The 24,643-nt window shown below is 40.0% G+C and overlaps 2 protein-coding genes across 2 annotated transcripts in view; one reads left to right on the plus strand and one right to left on the minus strand.

The window, feature by feature from the left end:
* WWTR1 (WW domain containing transcription regulator 1) overlaps positions 1-12,568 on the plus strand; it is an 88,025-nt gene extending 75,457 nt beyond the window's left edge. The window contains exons 4-6 of the mRNA XM_076341581.1: positions 6,945-7,078; positions 7,628-7,740; positions 8,811-12,568. Coding sequence (XP_076197696.1) covers positions 6,945-7,078; positions 7,628-7,740; positions 8,811-8,995 — 432 coding nt within the window. The 3' untranslated portion in view covers positions 8,996-12,568. The remainder of the gene's footprint in view (positions 1-6,944; positions 7,079-7,627; positions 7,741-8,810) is intronic.
* Positions 12,569-19,214: 6,646 nt separating this feature from the next.
* Positions 19,215-24,643, minus strand: TM4SF4 (transmembrane 4 L six family member 4). Its single transcript, XM_076341582.1, has 5 exons — positions 24,246-24,643; positions 23,896-23,985; positions 21,595-21,728; positions 19,727-19,916; positions 19,215-19,435 (listed from the first exon to the last, which is right to left on the minus strand). Exons 1-5 carry the CDS (start codon positions 24,417-24,419, stop codon positions 19,418-19,420), a joined length of 606 nt encoding a protein of 201 aa, XP_076197697.1. The 5' UTR covers positions 24,420-24,643; the 3' UTR covers positions 19,215-19,417.

The raw sequence follows: 24,643 nt of genomic DNA on the forward strand, positions 1-24,643 counted from the left end.
AGCCGTTCCTGGCTGCAGCTGCTTGGGTGGAGCAGCACACCCAGCCGGGGCGAATACGCGGTTCTGGAAGATCTCTGCTTAGGGAATTTGTTTCCTCCTTTGTCCTCCTCTTCATTTAGTTGGTAAAGCCTCTAGAAATGCAGACTGAGTACATGCAAGAAGGGCAGCATTTCAGAAAACTAGTATGACAGCTTCTATTTAAATGTTTCCTTACTCAGTTTTGTCATTCTGGAAAGAGTTAATTTTCTTACTGATTTGTTTTTGTCAGCTTTCCAAAGGAAAAGGGAGAATCTGCTTGCTGCTCAAGAGCTTCTTGGAAATGGAAGTGGTTAGAGGTGATGCCAGTAAGAAATCGTTGAAGGGGTCCTACAGGGAAGATGTCCCTGCACTTCTCTGTGTGCACAAGTGCCATCTTGCACCTTGTTTGGAAGGGTGGGGATAGTCACAAAAAGGCAACACTACTCAAAGGTTCCTTTCTGATCCCCCGATCCTATTCCATAAATATGTGCACAGAAGGATACAGGGGCTCAAAAGAGGCTGTAGAAGGAGCAGTGTATGGGGATGCAGAGGAAGATTTATCACTGATTTGTCCTCGCAGAGTAGAACCTTACTGGCCTGCTACAGCCTGAACGGAAAAATTCCCTGCTGTGCTCTTTCCACTGCACAGACTGGCCCGTAGTCTGATTTATTGATGGCACAGGCAGTATCTAGATGTCTCACCTTCTGCCCTAAGTATGAGGACTGGCAGAAAAGGAATTGCAGTGACACGCAATGTAAACTCACTATAAAAAATACCCTCACTCGTCTCCCCTAGCTGGAAATGACTGTTTGGCCACTAAGCATGGAGCTCAGTTCAGTTCTGCCAAGGAGGGTTCCAGGAGATGTGACAATGAATTTCTAGATTAATCTGGCATACAGCTAAAAAGGGGTTTACCTCAGAATTGTGTTCAGAGGCAGTGAATAATTCAACTCACTGTAATGCTTTGAAGCTGTTAAAGATTTTCGCAAATAACTACTGGTGTAGCTTTTTGACATGCCTTTGTGATGTCAGAGTACTGTGGGGTTTTTTAATTTATTTTGTTTTGTTACTTATTTAGAAAATCCCCTTTGTTTTTTTAAAATAGCATATGCTGTAGTGCCAAGTGGATCATCATGGGCATTTGGTCCTTTTTGAACAAAATGCTAAGGATTGTCTCTGCTGGCGAACAGGAGGCACTCCTGTATTTGAGAGCTAAGAGGTAATTAGAGTAGCTAAGGTTATTCTTGTAGCTTGCGACTGTAATATTGCCATTCACAGGGCTGCGAGAGGTCTCTGGGTTTTTTTGCCAGACTTTTTAACCTAGGGTAGGAGATTCCTGAATATTCTTTTTAAGAACCTTGTAGTCATGCTTAGAATAGAGAACAGGACATAACAGGCTATCACACAGCTTTTATGATTGTGTAATTGATCCATTACTATCAACCATTGTTGTAATAATATCAAAGAAGCAAAGTCTAACATCTGTAGCAGTACTAAAATTGTAGTGTGACTTCTGAACAAATCACCTGCATCAGGCAGCAGCAGAGCACTTTAATGTATGGTAGAGACAGTACTCTGCTTCCCCAGCCTAACTTTGACTCCAGTATGCAGGAGTCCGTTGTTCCATATTATAAAGTACACGTTGAGTTAATATTACAAGCAACATGCAATATGTTGAAATACAGACATGGGAGGTGCCACGCTGTTCCCCAAGTGAGAGTAGATCAAGTAACTTTATAATAAATGTAGTGTTTCTTGCAACAAGGAAGAGACAAGAGATTTTGTAAATGCCAGTGTGAGTCTTTCTTTAGGGTGCTGGAGGCTTTTCAGCTCACAAGTTGTCTTGGTTTGCAAGGCCTGCCTAAATCATGCAGTAGATTAAACATTCCTGGAATGGATTGTTGGCCCTGCTGCAGTTAGCAGTTAGGAGGGCCAATTACTGTATCTGGGGACATGATTAATAAACCTGGGTATGAATCTCCCCTTGTTGGACCAAGCAGTAGTTGGCATCATGTTTTCCAAAGAGAACACTATCTGAATTCCCTGATTGCATAGGTCAGCTACAGGACAGAAAACAGCCAGCCAGCATTAAGGTCTGCAAATACATGTGAAATTCACAGCACTTTGTGCAGGAGCAGTAAGTCCAGCCCTGGAAAGAATGGACATTTTGCAATGCTTTCCTATTTGTGGAAGGCAGTTCAGTGAAAAACCTTCAAGTTCAACAAAAATCCTTCTCAAATGGCTGACTGTTCATCTTACTGACCATAGGATAAACAGCCTACAGCAGTAATGTTGTCTCTGAGCCCTTGTTCTTACTTTGTTAATAGTCTGTTCTGAGCTACTTCTGGAAATTAAATTACTGTGGAAACAGGGAGTAAGTTACAGAACTTACCGGTGTTTTAGGTTTTTCCCCCTTACAATATGATACAGAAAAATCTTTGTGTCTTTCTGGAGAAAGGCAGTGCCTGTGTCTATTCTGTAAAAAGAAGGTAAGGTTGCAGCAAGTATAGGCTAACCTGAGGTTAGAAGGCCAGTAACTGTGACATTGAAGTAGCACAGGTTTCAGCTTGGCCTTTACAAGCTTGCCCATGGCACGCACTTGGGCGTCTGGCCCACAACAAAACCTGTTCTGTTGTCACTTTGCTCCTGTTAGCTACAATTAGTTGTCCCAAGTACAGTCGTAGCTGTTTCTTGAAGTGGCACAGACATTGCATTATCAGAAAGGTCTTCTTCTAGTGTAACATAAAACAACTAGAGGTTAGAACTGGACTTCCAAAGCCTGCTCAGAGCAGTTTTACTGCATATGCAATGAAGAGTTGGCACATTGTGCCCAGGGCTTTCAGCACTCACAAAAACATACTGATCTTGGTAGTTGAGTGGCTTACTCCACGTTAGATAAACCTCATCTTGGAACTTAAGCTGTTCTGGGAGGAGTGTCCTTAAAATGCAGCCTGTGTATCTGTATTAACCTAAATTTAGGTAATGTAGGTGCAGTTTTGGTTGGTTGTTTTTGCCAGATGGAACAATCCAGCAGCAGTAGATGTAGAGTAGATTCTCTGCTCTTTTCAGTGTTGTTTATTTGGCTGGGCATTTTTTGAGTCATTCTGTAAGAGAAATGAAAAACTGCAAGGAAATTCTTGCCTATTTCTGTGCAGTTCAGTGTGAGAGGAAGAATATTTATTTCATGGAGGGTTAAAGATGTGAAATTCCCTTTGTGAACAACACTATGTTTTTTGCAATGTACTTTGATTTTATGTGCAACTGCATTTTTTAATTAGTTGGAGGTTCAGAAATCTCTACTAGTGCTTCGTGTTTTGCTGTTTTGGAAAGGTACCAGAGGAATCATAGACTTACGGGAGGAGAGGTGTGTTTGTGCTTCTGTAATGAGCTCAAAGGAAGAAGGCACGACAAGAAGAATGAGAAAAGCCTCATGTTTCCTGTGCTCATTTAATTAAATGTGTTCCATAAAGAAGAGATTTATCTCTGTCTATGTTTAAAAACAATTCCATGGAATTGTACAGATTTTTCAGTGTTGTTTGGAAACCTTTCCTCACTTCCTTCGTACACATCTTTTGTCTTAAATACAGTACTTCTACAATGGCTGTGGAAAGCAGTGGAGTGAATACAAGTCTTTCAAAGTAATAGAATTTACTAGTCTCAGAAATAAGCTGTCTTTGGCAGTATAATGAGAACAATTATGTAAAATTGATTACTCGGATAGAACTTTAGGCTGTCAGTACATCATTACCTGTTGTGGAAACACAAGGCACTAGAATATCATCCCTGCTAGGCATCTGGCATTTTTAATCAAGAGAGTTTCAAAACCCTTGCTGTGAATCCACCTACTAATTGTCAACAAATACACCCTTAAATAATGGCCTTTCTTCTCTACAGGTACATGACTTTTCCTTCATAGATTTTCTTTGGCATTGCTCTCTGGTCGAACAGTTGGTTGTTAGCTTTTGTCACCTCTGGTTAATCATTACTATCAACTATTCAGCTTTAGTATTTTTCTGGGCAGCATATTTTTAGTTCAGTTTTTCTCTTTAATGAGCAGGGAGCTTGGCAAGCTCTCCCCTACCCCCCCAACACACACATAACACAATCCCCAACAAGTTGAGACATTGATTTTTACTATATGATCCATTGAGAAGTTGCTGGATACAGAAAAGATTGTCCACCACCTCCTAAAGGCAAGAAATTTTCAAGCTTATGTTTGATACAGTGCAGTTCTATTGAGCAATACAATTGAATTTCAGTCTGATAATTGAAAAAAAAATGACATGACAGCTGGCAAGAAATTATTAAGAAGATTGTCCAACAGAAAAGCTGTATCTTGTACAGAAAGATGTATGTATTCACATGGTCATTCTTTGATTCATAGAGTCACAGGATAGTTGAGGTTGGAAGGGACCTCTAGAGATTGTCTAGTCCAACTCCATTTCTCAAAGCAAGGTCAACTTCAGCAGGTTGCTCAGGGCTGCATCCAGTCAGGTTTTGAATATCTCCAAGGATGGAGACTCCACAACCTCTCTGGGAAACCTGTTCCAATGTTCGATCACCCTTAGAGTAAAAAAGGGTGGTGTTGGGGCAGTATTTTCAGTGCACTAACGCATGTGCAAAGTAGCAAAGAGAAATAATTTCCATCAAATTAGGACTTATTCATAATATTCTGAAAGAGGCAAATACTTGGATCTTGAACAGGATGTTCTCATTTTATTTTTAATAATAGCATTTGATTTTTAGAAATTACAGCAACCAGAATGATGACCAACATGTATTTTACATGTTGGCAAACTAGGGGAAAGGCTTTTTTTTTCTTTTTTTTTTCCTGTTCTGATCTTATCTTTATTAGTGTAGAACAATGTCCAGTGAGATTTGAAAATGCACTGCCTAAGTACCAAAAACATTCATTGCTGGATTGGGCTTTAACAACAACAAAAAAATCTTAGCTAAGTATAACCTGCCTCATTTTATCTGTCTTCCTTTTCGTCTCTCTTCCTTTCTCTTTCAGTATTTCTTTCTTTCTGGCTGTCTTTTCTCTTTTTCTTTCTGACTGTCTTTCTAGTATTAGCCTTGCTTGTGTTGCTGTAGTTGCTATTCTTATATTTAAAAAAATACTTTCAGTATCTTCATGTGTAGACAGTTAAAAAAGCCAGTCTGCCCATTTTCTGAGGTTTGTACATTTTCACAGACTCCAGCTGATTTAATTATAAATAGAAACATCACCATTAGAATTGTCACTTGACAAATATAATGACATACATAAGCTATTAAGAATCTTCAGGCTATTTATTCTTAACACTTACTAAATAATGACACCATCTATGTAAATTATTAATCAGTGAATATATTGATAATTTGATTATAAAGGAAACATTGCATTAATGGACATCAATATATGTTAATTACCAGTGAATAATTATTACATTATTCATGAAGAGACCAGACCAGTCCTCCTCAATGAAGAAAGCAATTGAAAACATAGTAAAACATCATATTCTAGCCTCAAAAACATGTTAATCTTTTCTGTATTTGGGAGAGTGAATGACTGATTCAGTGGAGAAAAGTTTTCTACTAGGATTTAAATGAAATATTTCCTTTGCTTATTTCATTTTAAAAAAATGTTGATTAAACTAGATAAAAAACAGATACAGCTTTATTATTTTAAGGTCTTAGGATATTTGTTTGGAACATCCCCGTGGAGCCAAACAACCTTTGTATAGACTTCTGTACCACTAGATGTCATGGTTGTTTCACAGAGATAATGCTAGAAGAATTTATCTTTCAGGAAGAGTTCTGAAACAAGTTTCCTTTGGCTCTCATTGCTCGTTTGTCATCCTAAAGACAGTGTACATGAGACAGGTCATTAGGCAGATGCTTATTATTAGGCAGAGGGTTCATTCTAAAGATTATTGGGTCAAAGTCTTGGCTCCAGTGGTTTTCTTCTAACATGTTAAGTACTTTATGGTTGCACGTGATATTCTTCTGCTTTGGTACATAGCAAATTATGTCATCTAGTAGCAACTCACATAGTTTCAGTGCCTGATTTTGCTCTCTTTTGCACCAGTTTAAACTGAGAGCAATTTCACTTAAGGTAAGCTGTTAGAAACAGATACATGGGAGATTAAATTTGAGTCTGCAGGTTTTAAACTGCTTTATTATTGCTACTCCAGCTCTCAGAGAACTTGGCCTCACTGAACAGTAAACTGAAATTGTAATTTGAGTGTTACACAGCTCTAGTATGCATGTGAAAACCCTCAACTGGAGTTAGCTGACCCATGGTGGACAGGCTGTCAATAGTCAGTTGTAATGTGCAGGCCTATCAGTGTTCCATGACGAGGTGACACACAAGTTGTCCTAAGTTTTAACATAGGTAATTTGATTTTGTAGGGATTATCTCTGTGGCCAGCAGGGCTATAGAGGTGCAGTCATTCTGCAGGTAGTTGTGCTTGTTCAAGGTTTGACTTTCCCCTGGCTGTCTGCCACTGCCCCTCACTAGAGGTTGCCAATGTGACAGCTCTGCCAGTAAAGCCATTTATATGAGCATTTTGTGATCTGCATCATGAAAAAAGAGTGAGGCTAGTTTAAACAGGCAAACAGGCTCTCTGGTTTAGTGTGAAGCTGATTAGAAAGTCCTCAAACACATCTGCCTGCTGGCTGAACTATGGGACTGGCTTCCAGCCGTAATAGTAACTGAAAGGTAGATTCTGCAGTGTTTTAAGCCAGCACAGATGGGTATAAAAGATGCTGTCTGTCTACATGATTTTCTTCACACCAGTGTAAACAAATAGTCATCGGTTACATTGTTTAGAATTACTTTCCTAAATAAGATGTGTATATATTACACGTTTGCTTGTTACAAGACTGCAGTACTTCTCAGCTGTTGGAATAACCCTTCCCTTATATTTATTTGCCTTTTCAGGAAGCTGCTTTATGCAGACAACTTCCCATGGACTCAGAAAACATGGCCCCAGTTCAGACAGCTGTGAATACACCTGCCATGACACAAGACATGAGGCCCATTACAAATAATGGATCTGATCCTTTCTTGAACAGGCAAGTTCATGTCCTCTTCATTAGGCAATTGATTCTGTTGCCTTCTCTACACTTTTAAAACTGTCTCTCTAAAGTAGTTTCCTATATCATCTTCTTTTGTACTTACTGTGAACAGGGGGTACGGCCGAGTGGCTGACCTGAAATCTTTCAGTTTATACTTCAAGAAGGAATCTTAGAAAAATCAAACAAATGGTAACAGGCGGTCTGAATTGTACTGTAGGTGTATGTAGAAGACTCTAGGTAGAATAGGTACATTACCTAAGTACAAATAAAGTCTATTTTTTTAGGCTATCAGAACTGTTTTTGTCTAGAGAGTTATATATACACGTGTGTATTTCAAAATTTAAGAGTGGCCTCACTTCAGTTGTTTTGTATTTGGGCTGATATAACATGACCACATTAGTGGCCAACAATTGAGAATGAGGCTTAATGACTCAGTATTTAACTTTAATATCTAACCTACTGTGCTGTCTTTTTTCAAACACCATGTTCAGGGACTATATCTAACAGAACATCTTTACTGAGGCTTTTTCATGTTTCAATTTATAGTGGGCCATACCATTCCAGGGAACAGAGTACAGACAGTGGCTTGGGATTAGGATGCTACAGTATACCAACGACACCTGAAGATTTCCTCAGCAATGTAGATGAGATGGATACAGGTAAAATACTCTGATTTAGCTTAAAGTATAATGATACTAATAACTTTGTGCTATAACCAGTAATGCTTTATAATTGCATAATTGAACGATAATCTCTCGCTTTCCTACGCAGGAGAACAGACTGAGACTGGGGGGGGGGGAACACCTAAAAAGTACTTAGAACCTAGAAGGTTCTCAGCTTTACCTTAGGTCCAGATTCTACCCTTTTACCTTAGACTGATACTAAACAAAATAAGTAAAAGTTGGAAAATGTGAGCCTTACTTTGTGTTTTCATACCGTAGTCCAAGGTAGGAGGAGTAAAAATCTGGTCTTGGGTTACATTCTTGGTACAAATCACTGCGTTTTCTAACTCTGGGAAATCAGTCTCATGAATTAGTCTCTTACAATGGCAAAGTTGGATTTGCCTTCAAACAGCATGTATTTAGCTAATTTAGGTTTTGGTATGTTTTTTTTTTTATATCAGTGTCCTCATGGTGTTTAAAATACTGAAATAAATCACTAGAAAATCAAGGTTTTTTCCAGATAGTGAAACTCTCAGCACTTTCTCACCTAAACTTCCTTTTGAAGTCATGAGAAGTTCTAGATGATGCAAAGGGTGAAAGGTTTCTCTATTAAAGGTTTTCATGCTTGTTATTATTAATTTATGAAAAAAGTAATATAATATTGCAGAGCTAAATTGCTGTAAAACACTTTTTTCAATTATGCCCCATGGACAGCATTCACCCTTGTGCGGAGAGCAGGATAGAGGGTTTACGTAAGACTCAGTTGCATTGCTCCCTGTGCAGACTAGTGAACTTTGAACAATCATGCTTCCCAAGTGGAAGGTCAGAGGCTGATTACTTTGAACAGTGCTGGAAAGGGCCTTTTGTGCTTTTGAGAGCAAAGCAAGGATATGAAATTAACTCTTACAAGAATATGCATTCCGCAAGCAAGTATGGTTTTGAGGTAACGTTTGTAGAGGATAGGAATGCTCACAAGTGCTTATGGGAAAGGGGGAGTCAATTGTGTTGTTTTAAATTACCCACAAGAAAAGTTCGGTATTTCAAAAGTTCTTCTTTACTTTTCCTAGGAGAAACTATAGCACAGACAACAATGAACATAAATCCACAACAAACACGTTTCCCTGATTTCCTCGACTGTCTTCCAGGAACAAATGTTGATCTTGGGACTCTAGAGTCAGAAGACTTGATCCCTATTCTCAACGATGTGGAGTCAGTACTCAACAAAAACGAGCCCTTCCTTACCTGGCTGTAATCATTCAATGCTGATTGGGCCTACGATGCAATTCAACATTTCTTTTTCCTCTTGAGATATAGGTAGAATATCTGAAAATCCTCAAGAGATACAACTTACTGCCTTAATGTCTTTTGTTACGTCATCTTTATGGTCAGTTTAATCTCTGCCTGGATTTGATTGACACTAATTTAAATATAAAATACATATATATATATATATATAAAAAAATACATATATGCATATCTATTTCTTCCTTTTTAAAAAAAAAGCACACTACTTTACACATCTGTATACTTCTTTAACTTTTCAGACCAGGCAGAAATGTTTCACTTTAAGGACAGAAAGTGGGTGGTGTTTGTGCATGTCCCTGACTGATCTCCTAGGTATTGATTAACATCACAACCCCTTCATGAATCACAAAAGCTAACTACTAGGTCACTTGGTTCAAAAAACATGCACAGCATCAGACCATGAGAGCAGTTCTATTACTATGTTTATGACAATAGTATCCGAAGCTTTTTTTATCAACATACTTAAGCTTTAAAAATCTTTTTTTCATTCTTAGTAACTAACTGTGCTGTATGGAATACAGATTAAATCTGATCCGTATCAGCCATAATAATTCTCATTATATATTTGTAAAGGCACAAAGAGTACTATTGCTGTTTCTTTTTTCAGTATATTACTGTATAGTTTTTGGAAAATAAATACTTCCAATCTGAAAGTACCAGAATTGTTTAGCAACATTTTTACACTACGATATTGTTGCAAAATAAGCCAGACTGGTACTGACTGCTGCCTTTTAAAAACAAAGCAATGTATTATAAACAAGCATTTTTTTAAAAGATCTTAGATTTTGATGTTTATTATATTAAGCACTACAATTTTGTAACTTAACACATGAACAAACAATTTTTTATATATCTAAAATCTGTGGCAAATATCTTAAATGCAAAAACATGCTTTTAAAATCAGGTCTGAAAAACGTGGCACAACTTGTTAATGTCATATGTACTGGGGAAAAAACCCTTGCTCATACTGTTTTCAGTAATGTTTTTAACTGACAATGTCAAAATACATGTAGTTGTATACATGAAAAATGATGGTGACTTTATCAGGGCAATGCTAAAGCAGTATTGTAACTTGTCTGGTAAAGTTGCTTAGTTCTGAAGTCTTCCACTTACTGTAATCGGTGTACAGGACACAGGGCGTGTTCTGTGTATTTCTACCTATTGTATATCCTACAAATACTTCTTTATCAGAGGTTTGGGACTGAGAAGGCATCAAGGACATTAAGCTTGCAGTTCCCCTGAAATGCAAATGAAGTCCTAAAATTCTTAAATGTTTTGAAATTATATTATTTATAATCTATGAATTTAAGCTTTTTATATTGAAAAATATGTCTTTTTATGAAAGGCATTAAAACTTTTCTCTAAGCTTAATCCAGGCTATATAGAGAGAGGAAGAGATGTAGCACTCAGTGTAAATGTGTGTTTGCCAGGTCTAATAACACTTAACAAGATCTTACCGATGCACCAGAATATTGATCACTAAAGACTTTTTTCCATCTGGTTGGGTGAAGGTAGGTGAAAAGGTCAGAGATGAAGTGATGGGAATATGGAGTGGGTTTGGAAGACAAATGATTACGTAACAAGTGTAGATCCTTGCCGGGAAGGGTGGTTGCAGATAGGGATACACAGAAAACGAATCACCAGTGTTCAGTAAAAAACATAATAGAAGAAATTAATACAATAAACTACCTTGTCAGTGATGAACTGCTGGGTGTACATCATATCAGAAGATGGAAAATAAAAAGCACACACCCTGAAGTTTTGAAAAAAGAGATGGAAGGCAAAGACCTACAGTCATGAAGTTTTATTACATAGGGAAAAGTAGCTCCTTTTATCTTTTGTTTTGTTTTTAATAGAAAATGAGATGTGACAGCAGAGTTGTGTCTGCACAGAATTTAATTACTGAATGGGCATTGTGTTTCTTTTATTCTTTTGGAGGGGTTATTTGTTGTTGTTTTTAATTATTTTTGCTAGTGCTATCTGTTGAGATAGCAGAAATTTCTTTTCAACAAACAGGGGACCGGGCAGGGCTGACTAATATTACTGTAATTATGATTAATCTCTCTCTATTAAGGACTTCTTCAGGTTGTCAGCCTAAATGAAAAACAGATGGTCCTAAGGCTTTGTTCTTTAGAGACATGACTGACTTTGGTAAAAGAATTGGAGATTTTTTGGCGTCTGGTTGTGATGCCAACTTGTACGGCCAGCTCGTCAGCACTGCATGATTGGCCTAACAAGCTGAAAGCCATTGGTGCTAGAACAATTTACAGTAGCTGCAGATCTGAGCTCTAGTGTGGTTCAGCTGATACCGCTCATCATTAGATTATGTTTAGAAAATGCGGTTTGTTCCTTGGCTAGTAAGTCTGTACTATTGTAAATTTAAGTTCTGTCATAATAAAAGATATTCCAAGCAGATCAGGTTCTCAGCTGGCGTGAATTAGCTAACCTGTGTTGACTTCTGTTTGGCTACACTGATTTTCATCAGCTGAAGGCCATATTTGTTACTGTGAAAACTGATGCAGTTTTCTAGTAAAGTCGCATAGGATGTTTATCAGAATTGTGAAGCTACAAACGTGATTCCTCTTTCATTGGTGTTTCAGGTGGTTAAGTGTCTTGGTTCAAAGACCTTAAAGAGGTAAAAAAATCAGAAACTATGTTTCCATATTAGTTCCATAATAAACCAGCAGCAGATTTGGAACAGGAGGGTGCTATGTGAAACATTACTTCAGTGTAAAACAACTGCCAGAATCTTAGGTCAGATCTTTACTCAGTCATGAACCAAATCATGGTTAAGTTAAAAGTGATTCTTTACACTATAAGCTTTTCATTTTTGTAATGGAGAGGATGTATCAGATGAAGTGCAGCAACAATAAAATCTGTTTTTTAAAGTTCTCTTTTTTAAAAGTTTCTGGCTTTAAACAGGCCTATGGCAGAACTTCTAAGTATTCAAAGCGTATGTAATTCTTGCGAAACTAAATTTATTGCTGACAATATTTCACTGTACTATTTCAGGTTTTGAACGTTTACTAAATGTACACTGTTATATACAATAAATGTGCCAGCTGGACAGTTTTACTGTTGACCATCACTGAGGGTGGCATACATAAGTCTTGGTGATACAGAAGTAATGGGACTTTGTTAATTACAGTTTGTATTCTGGTAATACTGTTAGAATGTAACTTGGGGAGGGAGTGGGTTTGACTTTTTGAGAACAAATGCTGTTTGGGGGAAGGGAAGGATTAAAATGTCTATTTTAAATACAGAAAAATATGGGTGTTCAGATAAACTTGTTTCCTAATATACTACATCCATGTACATGCTAGTACTTTAACTTTTTTATTTACTTTTTTCCATTTTGTTATATGACATGTGTGAGCATTTCAAGTACCTTGCAACAGATTGTATGTATCAAAAGCAATCAGATCAAACTGTTGTATCCAGGGTTTGATTCTGTTTTTTTTATTTCTTTGATCTTGTACATGAAAAACAAATATAAATGAGCTTAAAGATTTTGGATGCATATTGGTTTATTAAATTGTTTCTTTTTTTTCTTTGGAGGATTTTAGTATGTGCTTCCCAGGGAACTGTATAACACTTTGGAATAAAGGTACAGACATACTATTCTGTGCAAAAGGCATACATTTTGGATTAAACGATCAGCACCTAGCAAATGAAATGGGTTATTTTACCATTATGTTTCAGTTTATTAGTAGTTGTTATGGCTGTTAGCGATGGTTACAGTTTTACTCATAATGCTTACAACATGCTCCCCAGTGGCACCATTACTTGTTTGTTTTAGTGGCACCTTGTAATTCATAATTCACTAACACATGTTTTGTTATGATTTGTTTAATACAGAAGAGTTAGCACCAAGTCCGTTTGCTGTTAAGTTCTCTTTTGGGGACTTAAATAGTGTATTGTTTTCAGTCTGATCCCTTATTCAAGAAGTTTCTTAAATTCTGCATAAAGAAAATACCTGTCGTCTTTGCTAGGAACAAGCCATGAGACCTAAACATCCTGGGCTTGTATTTGAATATCATGGTGAATGACATGGGTGATTTAAGATCCAATGCAACTGTTACTATTAATTAATTTTAATACTCTTCCTTGAATCATTCCCTTACATAATTTATTCTAATTAATTGTTAGAATGCTTGTAACAATATCTTGCGTTTACATAAAAAAGCTCTGGAACCTCCACCAAGCAGAAATGCAAAGCGTATTAGCTTCTGACCCTGTTTTGAGAAGTGTGTTTGTTAATTCATGGCATATTTACTCAGGAATATTAATCAAGTTTCTCTGGCAGAAACACTGAATGTGTGTTTGTTTATAAAGGTCATTCAGTTTGTTCCTAAAGATGCCAACCCACATCTTGGAAGGTCTCTCTCTTTCCTTCCAAGCTGGTCAGCAGTGTTCTGTGCAGATTGCTGCTCCCGTGTATTGTTACCCAAGAGCTGTAATAAAACCATTCGTCAGGGAGGGATTTCCTGAGATTGTGACGTACTGAAACCCCCAGTCATTTCAGAGGGAGCATGTCAATACTCTGGCTTTCCCAGACAACAAGTTAATGTAGCAGTCCCACTGATGGGCTTTCTTGTTTTTCTACCCGAGTTCAGAAAGCCAATTCAGGCTGCACCAGCAACACACACCTGCAAAGGATTCCAGTGCCGGTGTTTTCTTCTGGGTGAGTGGTGTGCACATCGCTCCCGGGAGTCTCACCTCTCAGGCTGGGCGAGCGTGTGGGTTCTGTCGGGAGGGCATCCCGACAATGTTACTTTCAGTGTTGTACTTCAGTTAAAATCTTTCTTAAGCTTTTTTCCTACCTGGTCCTCAAAGCTTACTCTTCCCTATATCATCAGCAATGCTTGTGTCCCCCACCAGGTATCTTTTAATTCTTCAAAATGCAATGGCTAGAATCACATGCAATATTCCAGAAAAATTAAGACCTTGTGTTGGGGTGGGTTGTTTTGTTTTCTTCTAAAAACAAGCTTTCTTGTAAACTGCGGTTTACAGAATTTCCCTAGAATTAGGAGAATGAGAACGCAGCATGGGTGACGACGGGCAGAGCAAGCGCGAAGGTGGGAGGCAGCAGCCGTGCGGGAGGGCCCGGGACGGAGGTGAGGAGGGATGGCCCCGCCCGAGGCCAGCTCGCTCTGCCCGGCCGGGCGGGTCCCCCCGCCGCCACCTCAGGCGGCCGTTCCCGGGGCGCCTCTCGCCGTGGTCCCCGGCGGGAGGCGAGCCGAGCCGGGCCCTGGAAGGCCGGGAGCCCTCCGTCCAGAGCCGCGCAGGGGCTGCAGCCGCCACCCTCGCCTCAGGAGCGAGCCGGCCCGGCGGGGGCGGGAGGAGCGAGGCCGGCAGCAGGTAGGAGGGGGCGGGCGAGGGCGGCCGCGGCGCCTCCCCGGGCGGCGGCCCCGGCCTGCGGGGCCGGGCCGAGGGCGCGGGCTGCGGCTCCGCATGCGGGAGCTCCCGCTGCCTTGTTGGCGTGACCTCCCCCCCGAGGGCTGGGCCGGCCCGGCCAGGCGCCCGGCGGGAGGCGCCGCCGGCCGCGGGAGGGAGCGCTGCGGGCCGGGGCGCCGGGCGGGGCCGCCGGTCCTGCGCCTTCAGCCAACCGTGAAATCCGGCACCAGGCAAACCTTGGACGCGCCAAGGCTGCGGAGGCGGTTTACTGGCGCTTTTTTGTGCACGTATCCGTCTCCAAATCATGCCATAAACTACTGTAACTAGCGCAATCAATTAGTAGACTAACTGTGTATTTTTCAGTGCCTACTAATGATTTTTTTCGGTTTGGATTGTTTGGATCCACAAGTGGGAGCAATTTGTATTTCAGTAAAGGGTCGTGCAGCAAATTAGCAGTGACAAGTGGAGAATAACGAAGATGTCTGTAGGGAAGTCCCATTGTGTTGGCGGAGCTTTTGTAATTTCAGTTAAACTGCGTGTCCTCTCCCAGTGAAAAAGTAATTTGGCAAGAAAAAAAACTTCAGAGGTGTTTTATCTGGGTTTTTGTTCATGTCCATCACTGTGATACCAGTGTCCGCCCTCTGGGGTAAAGACCCCACCCATACCAATGTCAGAACAAGTCAGTCTCCCCATCCTCGGGCAGGAGGGGTTGTTCCAGAGTTTGCCGTTGTTGGCCTTGCTGCTGGTTACACCGTGAGTAACGTTGAAGCCATGAAGGGGGAGCTAAAGTTGAACTGGGGGCAGGTGATGAACATTCAAGACTAGAATGATGTTAGAAAACATCCTTTGCTCTTGGCTGAGCAAATGTCTTCTAACTTTGTGTATGTTACTTCCTAATTTTAGAAACGAACCTTTTGCAAAGGGTTGCCAGTTAAATAATGCATCATTCCCTGACAGGTGACACTGTACTGTGGTTAATGTATGATCTTGTTGCAGTCTATTTATTGGAGACAATCGATAAAGAGAGCTCCAACTGTATATAATTTAGCCGTGCAGGGGCACCAGTTTTGTCAGGCTGAAGTTGAAATGTGTGAGCTCAAAATCACATGCACACACTCCACATGTTGTAATCCGAGTTGTTAAATAACCTATGTGTTTCTTTTTATGTAAACTCTCAGCTGAAACAATGCCACGCAATGTCAAAATTGCTATGCTCTCAGCACCCTAGTCAACCAGTCACTCAGCAGCCAGTTTTTATGGGTGAATAATGAAGCTTCAGATAATATGTGCATCTCTGAGATTTTACAAAAGATACTAACGTTTTTCCTTTAGGCTACTAGGATTTCTACATCTGTATGACAGTTGACATTTGTACACACTAAAACTTGAGTGTGGTGTTCCAGTTGGTCAGGACTACTGAGGTCTGGTTTAACACTTTCAGTTCTCCCTGTTCGTGGTTCCTCTCTTGCCACCATCTTTCTGTCCCTGTCTAGCATTGTACTCTCTTTACCTGTGACTTCTCTCCCAGGAGTACCACTGGCCCATTATATGTTTCCCTGTTACAACAATCTATGATCAGTCCCTCTCCTTGTTTTTACTGGATGCTTCGCTCAGTAAAAACAGAGCAATCTCCAGTTACTGCAGAACTGACACTGGAGATAAGTGTGATTCCCATAAAATTAGATGCTAGGGGAGAGCCTCAGATGTTAACTGTAGCTGAATAGATTTAGGAACACTGTTGCTGGCACTTTAAAATGCTAGATCCGCTGAGCTGCTGATTCCAGTTTGTTTATGCTTGTTCAATACAGCCCAAGGCAAAGGTGCAAATGCAGCGCAGATCACAAGATGAAATGCATGCACCTTGTCTCAGTATCTACTATATATTAGCTCATGTTAGAAAACCACCATGTAGTTGGGCATCTTAGAAGCATCGACTCATGAAGCACCCGTTGGTTTTGGTTTTAGGTATCATAGCTTCCTGTCTGTTATTTCTTATCCCAAGTCTCCCACAAAGATTTATGTATTCTGTTTATTAATATATCAAAATTGTACACTATGCAGCTACCCATCCCTTTGTTGAATGCTGATGAGAAACATTCCATGTTCCCGAAGGCTTCATATAAATAAAACAAGACAAATGCAAGATGAGGTGCAGGACAGCTGCTAAGCACAGATGAAAGGATAGATGTAAGATGGTTGCATCAGTGGGTGGTGATATAAAGGGTACTCTCAAATTCCCTAGCAATGCAGTAGAACAGGTGGGAGAGACAGCTGTTTCTAAAGAGGTTTTTTTATAATTTCTTTTATCATCTTGCATGAGCCTTGAGACATCCAGTCTGGCAAGCTGGTTTGTGAAAATTTGTTTTAGGAATTTCTTAAGAAGCATATCAGTTGATCTGAATCCCTCAAACTTCTCCAATCCCTCTTATTTCCTCCTTGATTTCTTTGGGAAATAGTTTTTTCTTTTTAAGTTTTAAAAGACTAGTTCTTTCTAGAAAGTATTTTTGCCTTTCGTATCTCTTTTGCCTTTCGTATCTCTTTTCATAGCACTGTGCCAAACACAGCTAAACTGAACTTCTGCAAAAAGATTAATAAATGGCATTTGCACTCATTTATAGATCGGAAGCTTTAAGAAGAGGATTTACAAGCTACTCAACTCAACTGAATAGAAATTGTAACCTGTGTTGAAGTCACAAGTCCAGTGTTCAGCTTCTGGAAAGTTGTAGGAGGAGCTTGCAGGAGGACAAGATGAAGACTGAGTTGTGAAAGAACATCAGTTATGATGAAAGAGTGAAAATTTTTTGTTTTGTCAGAGGTGAGGATTGAAACATGCTAGGAGCCTCCAAATATTTGGAGGAGTTTGCTGTGAAGAGGAAGACTTTTCTGTAAGCCCACCGGGAAGAGAACAGTGTTGTACCAGGGGGGGTGCATGATTACATATTAAGAAAGTCTTTCTAACTTTCAGAACAGTTAGCAGTGTTACAAAATGCTGAAGATGTTGGATCTCTGAACTTAGTGATTTTTAAGAACAGGTTACACAGATGTCTTATAAATGATTTAAGTGTTGTTTGCGCTGCTTTTGCATACAAAGGTAGGCTCCAGAGATGCCTCCCAGACCTGTTTATCTGTGACTCTAAGTCACTGCATCACCTTTGTTGGACAAGAGATCACAATTGGTTAGTTAGTGCCATGAACAGTGGGTTAAAAGCCCTTCTACTTCACAAGTAGAAACACATTTGGTTACTTACTGTGAATATTTCTACATCATTAAATCATACAGGCTGCGCAGTTTCTGTAGAAGAGAGATTCAAGAGAAGGATTACAGGTATAGGACATATTTCAGCATGTAAATAGATATGTATGTTGAAGTTTTAATTGCATTTTCTCATCACATAGCTGGATTTAAACAGGGTATGTCCCTCTCCTTTCCATGGGTACCAATTTTATATTGTATCAGAGATGTGAAAATTTATTTGATTTTCTAGAAATGAGGCTTCATTTACCATTTGTTTGGAGCCAGTGTTTGAAGATGATGTTCTGTATGAGAAATCGGCTTGCTCTCTAACAAGACAAGACTTGTGGGATTCACAGCAGTGACTGATCAGGTTGTGGTTCATCCTTGTCTTTGTAGCTAATGAACTTTGCTGGTAGAATAAATGGCTAGGGCAGTGTGTCTGTACCTGGAACACTGCTGCTCTGTCCCTCCCATCTCATAGTATAGTGGGGAAGGTTGAAAAAACTTCAAATGAAGGTGAAACAACTCCTGTATGAGGAATGGCTAAATATACTAATGCTCTTCAGGCTAAAAAAAGAGACAACTGAGAGGAGATATGAGAGAACCTGTGAAATTAGGTATTATGGGGAAGAGGGGATAGGACTGGCTGTGTACTCTTTCTTGCAGGCAAGAACTAGGAGGCATCGAACGAAAAGAGCGGGTGGCAGGGTCAGAACAAAGGAGGTTCTTCCCACAACATGAAGTTGTGTGATCCAAGAAACAACTGGACAGCTTCATGGAGAAAGAATCCCTCAAGAAGAGTTAAATGCAGAGATGGAACCTTTGTCTCGGGAGGTCCCTGGAGTACAAAGAATTGTAGGCTGGGAAAGTCTCTCTGCAAGCCTCCCATATTCTTATACTTTCTGTTTTCAGTTTCATCTTCTACAGCCATTCCTGTGCTGGTACATTCCCTCTGGTGAGAGTGACTGGAAGAAAATTGATTATGGATTAGTGAAGAAGCCAGATCCCCATCGTGCTGAGAAATGGCTGTGCATTGGCTTTTCTCACTGAATTCCTGGTGTGAAGCAGGGTATCGTGGTGTCCAAGATGACTCATAATGCCTCAGACTAGGGATCCACAGCACTTTGTTCTTTTGCCTGTTACTTTGACCCTACGCTTACCTGCACAGCAGTGCTGCTGAATACACCCCTCTGTCAGACACAGTCAAGAAAAGAGACCTCACCATGAGATTCATGAATCTTTTGTAACAGAGACTCTCTTTATAGAGAGCATTTTAATCATAGCAGGTCTGGAAGAGAGAAGTCCTCACTTTTCCACATAACATAAAGAGGTACTCAAAAAAAGTTAGACTGGTGATATTTCCATCTGATAAACCTCAAAAGAAAATAGACACAACTGCAGTACAACTGCATTGTACCAGCAGCATTTGGTGATCCCCAGTTGGAAAGCTGACTCAGGAGAGAAAATATTTTGCCTGAGAATACCCTCTTCTTAAATGAAAGCTGTTTTACAAAAATAAATATGAATGTGAGAGTTGAATTTCACTTATTTTATTCCATGATGAGGGGTTTCAGGAAGGCTAGAAAGGGAGTCAGGGCTTCATAACGTTAGTGGGGGGAAGTGCCCTTCATTCTCATCTTCTTAGCCAGAGACGATGCATCTGAGGGCTGCTTTGTGGAATGGTTGCAAAAGGGAGCCTCCCAAGATAAGGAGGGTTGTCTGCAATATTCGTATTCTTTAGACAGTTCCATCTCCCTGGAAGAATAAAAACATGGAGGTAATTTAGTGGCTACTATTCCTGTGATTTTCAAAGGTTTTTATTATTTCCCAGTGGCTATGGGAAGCTGTCAGATAAACACCATAAATATGGACCGAGATCATATTTTCAGCACCTGGCAACACTGCAGGGTTTCAGCTGTACTTTAGAAAACATGATCGTGGCGCTGAATGAAGGCCAGTTTAGTTTTTCAGACTGTCAGCTAGTCAGGTGTATATATAACTATCATCAGTACACAAAATAATGAAAGAAAACCATCAGTTGCTCACCCCACAACATCCGCAACATTTGCAGTCCCCACAGATTGTTCCAAACAGGCCGTTCACCACCTGAATGCCACAGAGCACTGCCTGGATCCCACTCATGACAAGCAGCAAGGAGAAGAGGGTCAGGTTCCACGGGACGATGTTTTCAGGTGACCGACACATGTTCCACAATGTGTGGTTAGCGAGGTAATTCCTGGGGGGGCACACACACAAAACAGTTAGGAAGAAGATGACGTTAGCTCGCAGAGAGGGGGTCTGTCACGGCTGACAAGTTGTCACTGTTGCGATGTTCTGCTAGCTTCAGTACTGTGAGAAAGAATTCCCATTATCGTACTGGTGCTACTTATCTAGGACATGATTTCGTTTGAGTTTCTAGATCAATTGAAGCAATTGATTTGAAAAGACAAGGCACCAGAAGGGAACAATCAGAGACGAGTATGTGTTAGATACAGTTGAACAGTTTCTGGTATTTTGGGAAGAAATCTTAGCCAAGCATGTGCCAAACGGATGTTCGTCCGTGCCAACGTCTTCTGTCGAAGGCGTTTTTGCCACTGATGTCGTGGTTCTCTGCTGGATGAAGCAGTGCTGACATCTGGCGGTGTGTAATACACCCACAAAGCGCACCCCTACAGATACGGGACTCGGGGGGTCTCCTTGGGAGTGTGGCACCTTCTGTAACTCCTCCTTGGCAGAAACCCTGGGGGGTGGGGGGTGTCTACATCCAAATATTTGTCTTAATTTACTGTATTACATTGTAATAAAAACAAGTGAATTATCAAAACAATATGGTAAAAGATTAATAAACTCAGTTTTCCTAACAAAACATCAAATGCTACAAGACCAGTCGCCTCTTGCCCACTGAGCAGAAACAAACAACCTTTGCTGTTCTAGATGCCTCGTCTAAAGAACAGCAGTATTAGGTAAAAGTATTTTCCACAATTTTTACCTCCACATTTTGATTTAATTGTGCACTGCTTAACCACTTTCTGTATTTCCTCTGCATATTCTTAATGCTGTTTTGTTTCTTGTGGTCTTGTCAAGTGATTCCTTGACTGCAACCAAAATTGTGTTTGAAACAGAGCATATTTTTCCAAATACTCCCAGAATTAGACCAAAGCAGCTGGTTTCCAGCCCTCACTGGCCCAGGAACAAATAACGCGTAACATACAGCATTGTACCTCTTTTTTTCTTTTTAACCTGAGCTATAATTTTGTGCTGTATTATGCAAGAAACGCTGCTAGATCACTCTTGACTGAGGAAGACTGCATTAAAGACTCTCAGGTGATGAGGGGTTTACTGCACCCCTTGTTGATCTGTCCTGCTCTCCTTGGTAACACATTGTACCCTGTTTTCAGCTGGACCTTTGCTGACTTCAGCCCTGAGCAATTGGATTGCTAGGGTTTCATGTTCTTCACACCACCTCTGTGAAAGTGATAAATACATATGACAGCAAACATGTTTGAGTTGCAGAGTGTGAGGAACAGACAACTTCCAAATTCCATAACCAAGATAAAATGACATATAGATACTAATTATTTGAATACCATCAAATTTCAATATAAGATGTCACTGCTATTCATCTAGGTGGAATTTATCCCCTTATACTGCTTATCATCCCAAGAATAACCTAGAAGGCTGTGCATTTCTCTTTATTAGCTCCTTTGAAACTCGGTAGTTTTGATTGTACTTGCTAGTCTTTACATCCATGCTCTTGAACCTTATTTAGTATTGCTGTGCGTTGCTGGCTCTTCTAAGAGTTTCTGTGTTTTGGACAAACAGTATAATTCCCATTTTTATACAATGGATTTGGAAGTTAAATCATATCACAAACTTAAAACGTGTAACATTTTTTTCTGATTGTCTTGTCTTACCCATCCTGGAAAGGATAGGTCCACTGTGTTCCAGTGTAACATTTAGGGCCTCTGTTTAGGGCTACTGCTGACAAAACAAAGCAGTATCCAGCTCCCAGAACTCCAACTGCAGCAAATATTATAGAAGAAAACATCTGATGAAGAGAAAAATAATGTTATTTTTGTTCTTATTCATACAATGAAATGTACCCTATTAATGTGAATGTACAGTCCCTAAATTCAGCTCTTAATGGTCAAAATACTCAACTCCTGAGCAGCTAAAATATATTAGTTTGCAATTACATAATAAATGTATAACGCATAGCTGCACTGGTATTTAGAAGCTTTAAAAGAATTAGCACCATTTGCCTGAAGACGAAAGGGGTCAGTGCTGACACAGTAGATAGCACTCCTCCCCTTTAGACAGTATTTCTCCACTAGACCTGGTTGTTGTTCGAGGTCCTGTGTTTCACTGAAGTGGATGTCTTTCTCAAGAGATCATAAGCAAGACTGAAGTCTTGGACCACTCAGGGCATTAAAAAAAAAAATCTACAGTACCCTTTACAAGTTAGCTTTGGTATCTTGGTCCTATTTGGACCAAGTAATTATATTTTTCCTTTCTGAGTCTCCCCTTCATGTTTCATATTAGTATACTTTATCTCCTCGCAGGTACTTGTCATCGTTAGCTCTAATAGTGCAATTGGAATGGATTGGAAAGGATGTCTCTATTTTTTCTGGCTTTCCATTACAGCATTTTCATATATACTAATATGTAAGTAAATAATGCAAAAACTAATGCCCTGCTTGAATTCTGAAGCACTTGTAGCCATAATAGTTTGTAGGTAGAGGTAGTGTCTTTTATTGGATCAAAGTGATACAGGTGGAGGAAAAAAAGAAACGTACTTTCAGGTCTGTGAGCTTTTATTCAGATCTCATCACGAGACTCTTGCCTTGAGTGTTGACATGCATTTTTATGTTGATATATCTGATGGGGCTAACTTAAACATTATGTTTATGTAGTAGACATCATAATAATGGTGTTTCTGCTAACATACAAGAACAAATTCAGTTCTCAGTCATGCTGTGGTAAGGCCACCATGCCTCTTTTAGTACTTAGTACTTGTGACTATATTAGTATTCCCAGTCTCTCAGTCAGCGGCACTCTCACATGAGTTACCAACAAGGTACTGCGCTGCAGAACGAAGGTTGCTTTATGGGCAGCACCATGCGTACACGGTATAGCTTACACACGCCAGCAGGAGCACAGGCAGCGAGCGCTCACGGCTGGTCACCCCCCTGTGTATAACCGTGCGCCCAGTGCAGCTGCATTGCAGAGGTGCGAGTGGCAGCAAAACGTTAGTAGTTTGGTAGTCGCTGAGTTACATGTGGTCTCCAAAGCTGAACTAAGATATGTTCACTGCTAACAGAAAATTGATAATACGGTGTGGTGAAAAGAAATATGTGGCTCCATTTCCCCCCTCGAAGTTCCACCTGCTTTGTTGGGATTGCATGAAGACAGCATCAAAGACAGGGGATTTAGGGAAGGCCCCTTGTCAGCCTCACCTTCCTGATTCTTTTCCTATCTGTTTTTCCCTTTTGTTTTCAATTGAAAACCTGTTCCTTTATAAAAAAGTGTAGTGATCTACTTGAGCCAAACAATTTATTTCAAAAGGACAGACCTTCCTAGTAGAAATATATTTATTTTTTCTCTAATCTCATTTTTAAACTAAAATGCTTGAAATGTTTACTAGTGTCTGAAGGTATCCATTTGAAACTTTTCACTTCTAGCGCGAAAGGAAGCTGTAAATTCAACATGGAGCCTGGTCTACCCGGCTTTAAGCAGGAGGTTGGATTAGGTGACCCCCTGAGGTCTCTTCCAACCTGAAATTTCCTGTGAACCTAGTGAGATACAGCCCATTGCGTGGGTCTGCAATGAGCTGGGAATGTAGTGCCCAACTGTCAGAATAATTTTTAAAACTGCCAACAAAAAATGGCTAAAGAGAGAACTGTTATGCTCTGCAAAACAAAGTGCAGATCTTTCAGAAATTAGTTTTAATTGTGATAGCAACTATAAGTATCTTGTGATAGAAAAATACAACAAGGCAGTACAGTTGTGGTACCTGTGGCACAACATCAAAGGCATAATACAATTTTTACAGCCAGCTATTTCTACTTTCCAGCACTCAGACAAATGGCAGGGCTTTGTGTCCTACACTTTGGACAGCATCTGTCAAGTCCCTCAATCACTGTGAGCAGAAGATACATGTATCATATCAGTAACAATTTAGCTTTTACTTTTTTGCCTTGTTTCCTCTCACTTACCGCAAACCTCTTTCCACAGCTCTCATTACCACAGCATCCACAGCAATCATTATTCTTAAGGCCCAAAAATACCAAGGCAGGAAAGGTCATCTACCAATAACAGAAATACAGTTTGACTTGGGATGAATTCATGTTACATTTGCTTTTAAATATAATAGTTCTATGTCTTTTTTTTTCTTACGACTAAATTACTTATTGCAAAACTGTTGGATGATTTGTAACTTATTTGTTTATCAAAGAAGAATTTGCAGTGTTGGAACCTGCATTTGAGGTACTGAGGAAATTCAGCAATACAAAGTCATGGGGGGAGGGGGGGGGGAAGGTGGAAATGTCTGAATTTATATACTCACCAATACACCAGATCCCAAGATCCCTCCGAAGTACCAGACCTCATCTGTAATGTGTACATTGTTTTCAACCACTTTTCCTCCAGGGAAAAACAACAAAATGTTGGCGAGGGTGCATAGCACAGCCAGGGGGATAAGAGTGGTTCCCAGGCACTTAGCACAACCTCCCGTGCACATGCTTTTTTAAAGAAATGGCAAACACAATTAAAGGCAGAGGAAAAATCTCTCAGACGTTCTCAGAACTGCTTCATAAAAAGGAGCTTCTCAGTGTACTTTACAAAATCCAGCTTCTGCTGTGCCTTTAGCGGAGCTGAGCCTGTAGAATGCTCCCTTCAGAGATGTTGCTGCAGTTGATCAGAAATGCAGTGTGCTGGTTATTTATACATTCTTGCAGCTGTGAT

The sequence above is a fragment of the Aptenodytes patagonicus genome, chromosome 6, assembly GCF_965638725.1.
Source record: "Aptenodytes patagonicus chromosome 6, bAptPat1.pri.cur, whole genome shotgun sequence".
NCBI classification, from domain to species: Eukaryota; Metazoa; Chordata; class Aves; order Sphenisciformes; family Spheniscidae; genus Aptenodytes; species Aptenodytes patagonicus.

Excerpts from the sequence above, each read along its gene's own strand:
- TM4SF4 (XM_076341582.1), bottom strand. The coding sequence starts at position 24,419 with ATGTGCACGGGAGGTTGTGCTAAGTGCCTGGGAACCACTCTTATCCCC. Across the intron at positions 23,986-24,245 it reads TCTTGGGATCTGGTGTATTG|ATGACCTTTCCTGCCTTGGT; the intron begins GTGAGTATATAA and ends TGTTATTGGTAG. Across the intron at positions 19,917-21,594 it reads ACCTATCCTTTCCAGGATGG|GAATTACCTCGCTAACCACA; the intron begins GTAAGACAAGAC and ends GTGCCCCCCCAG.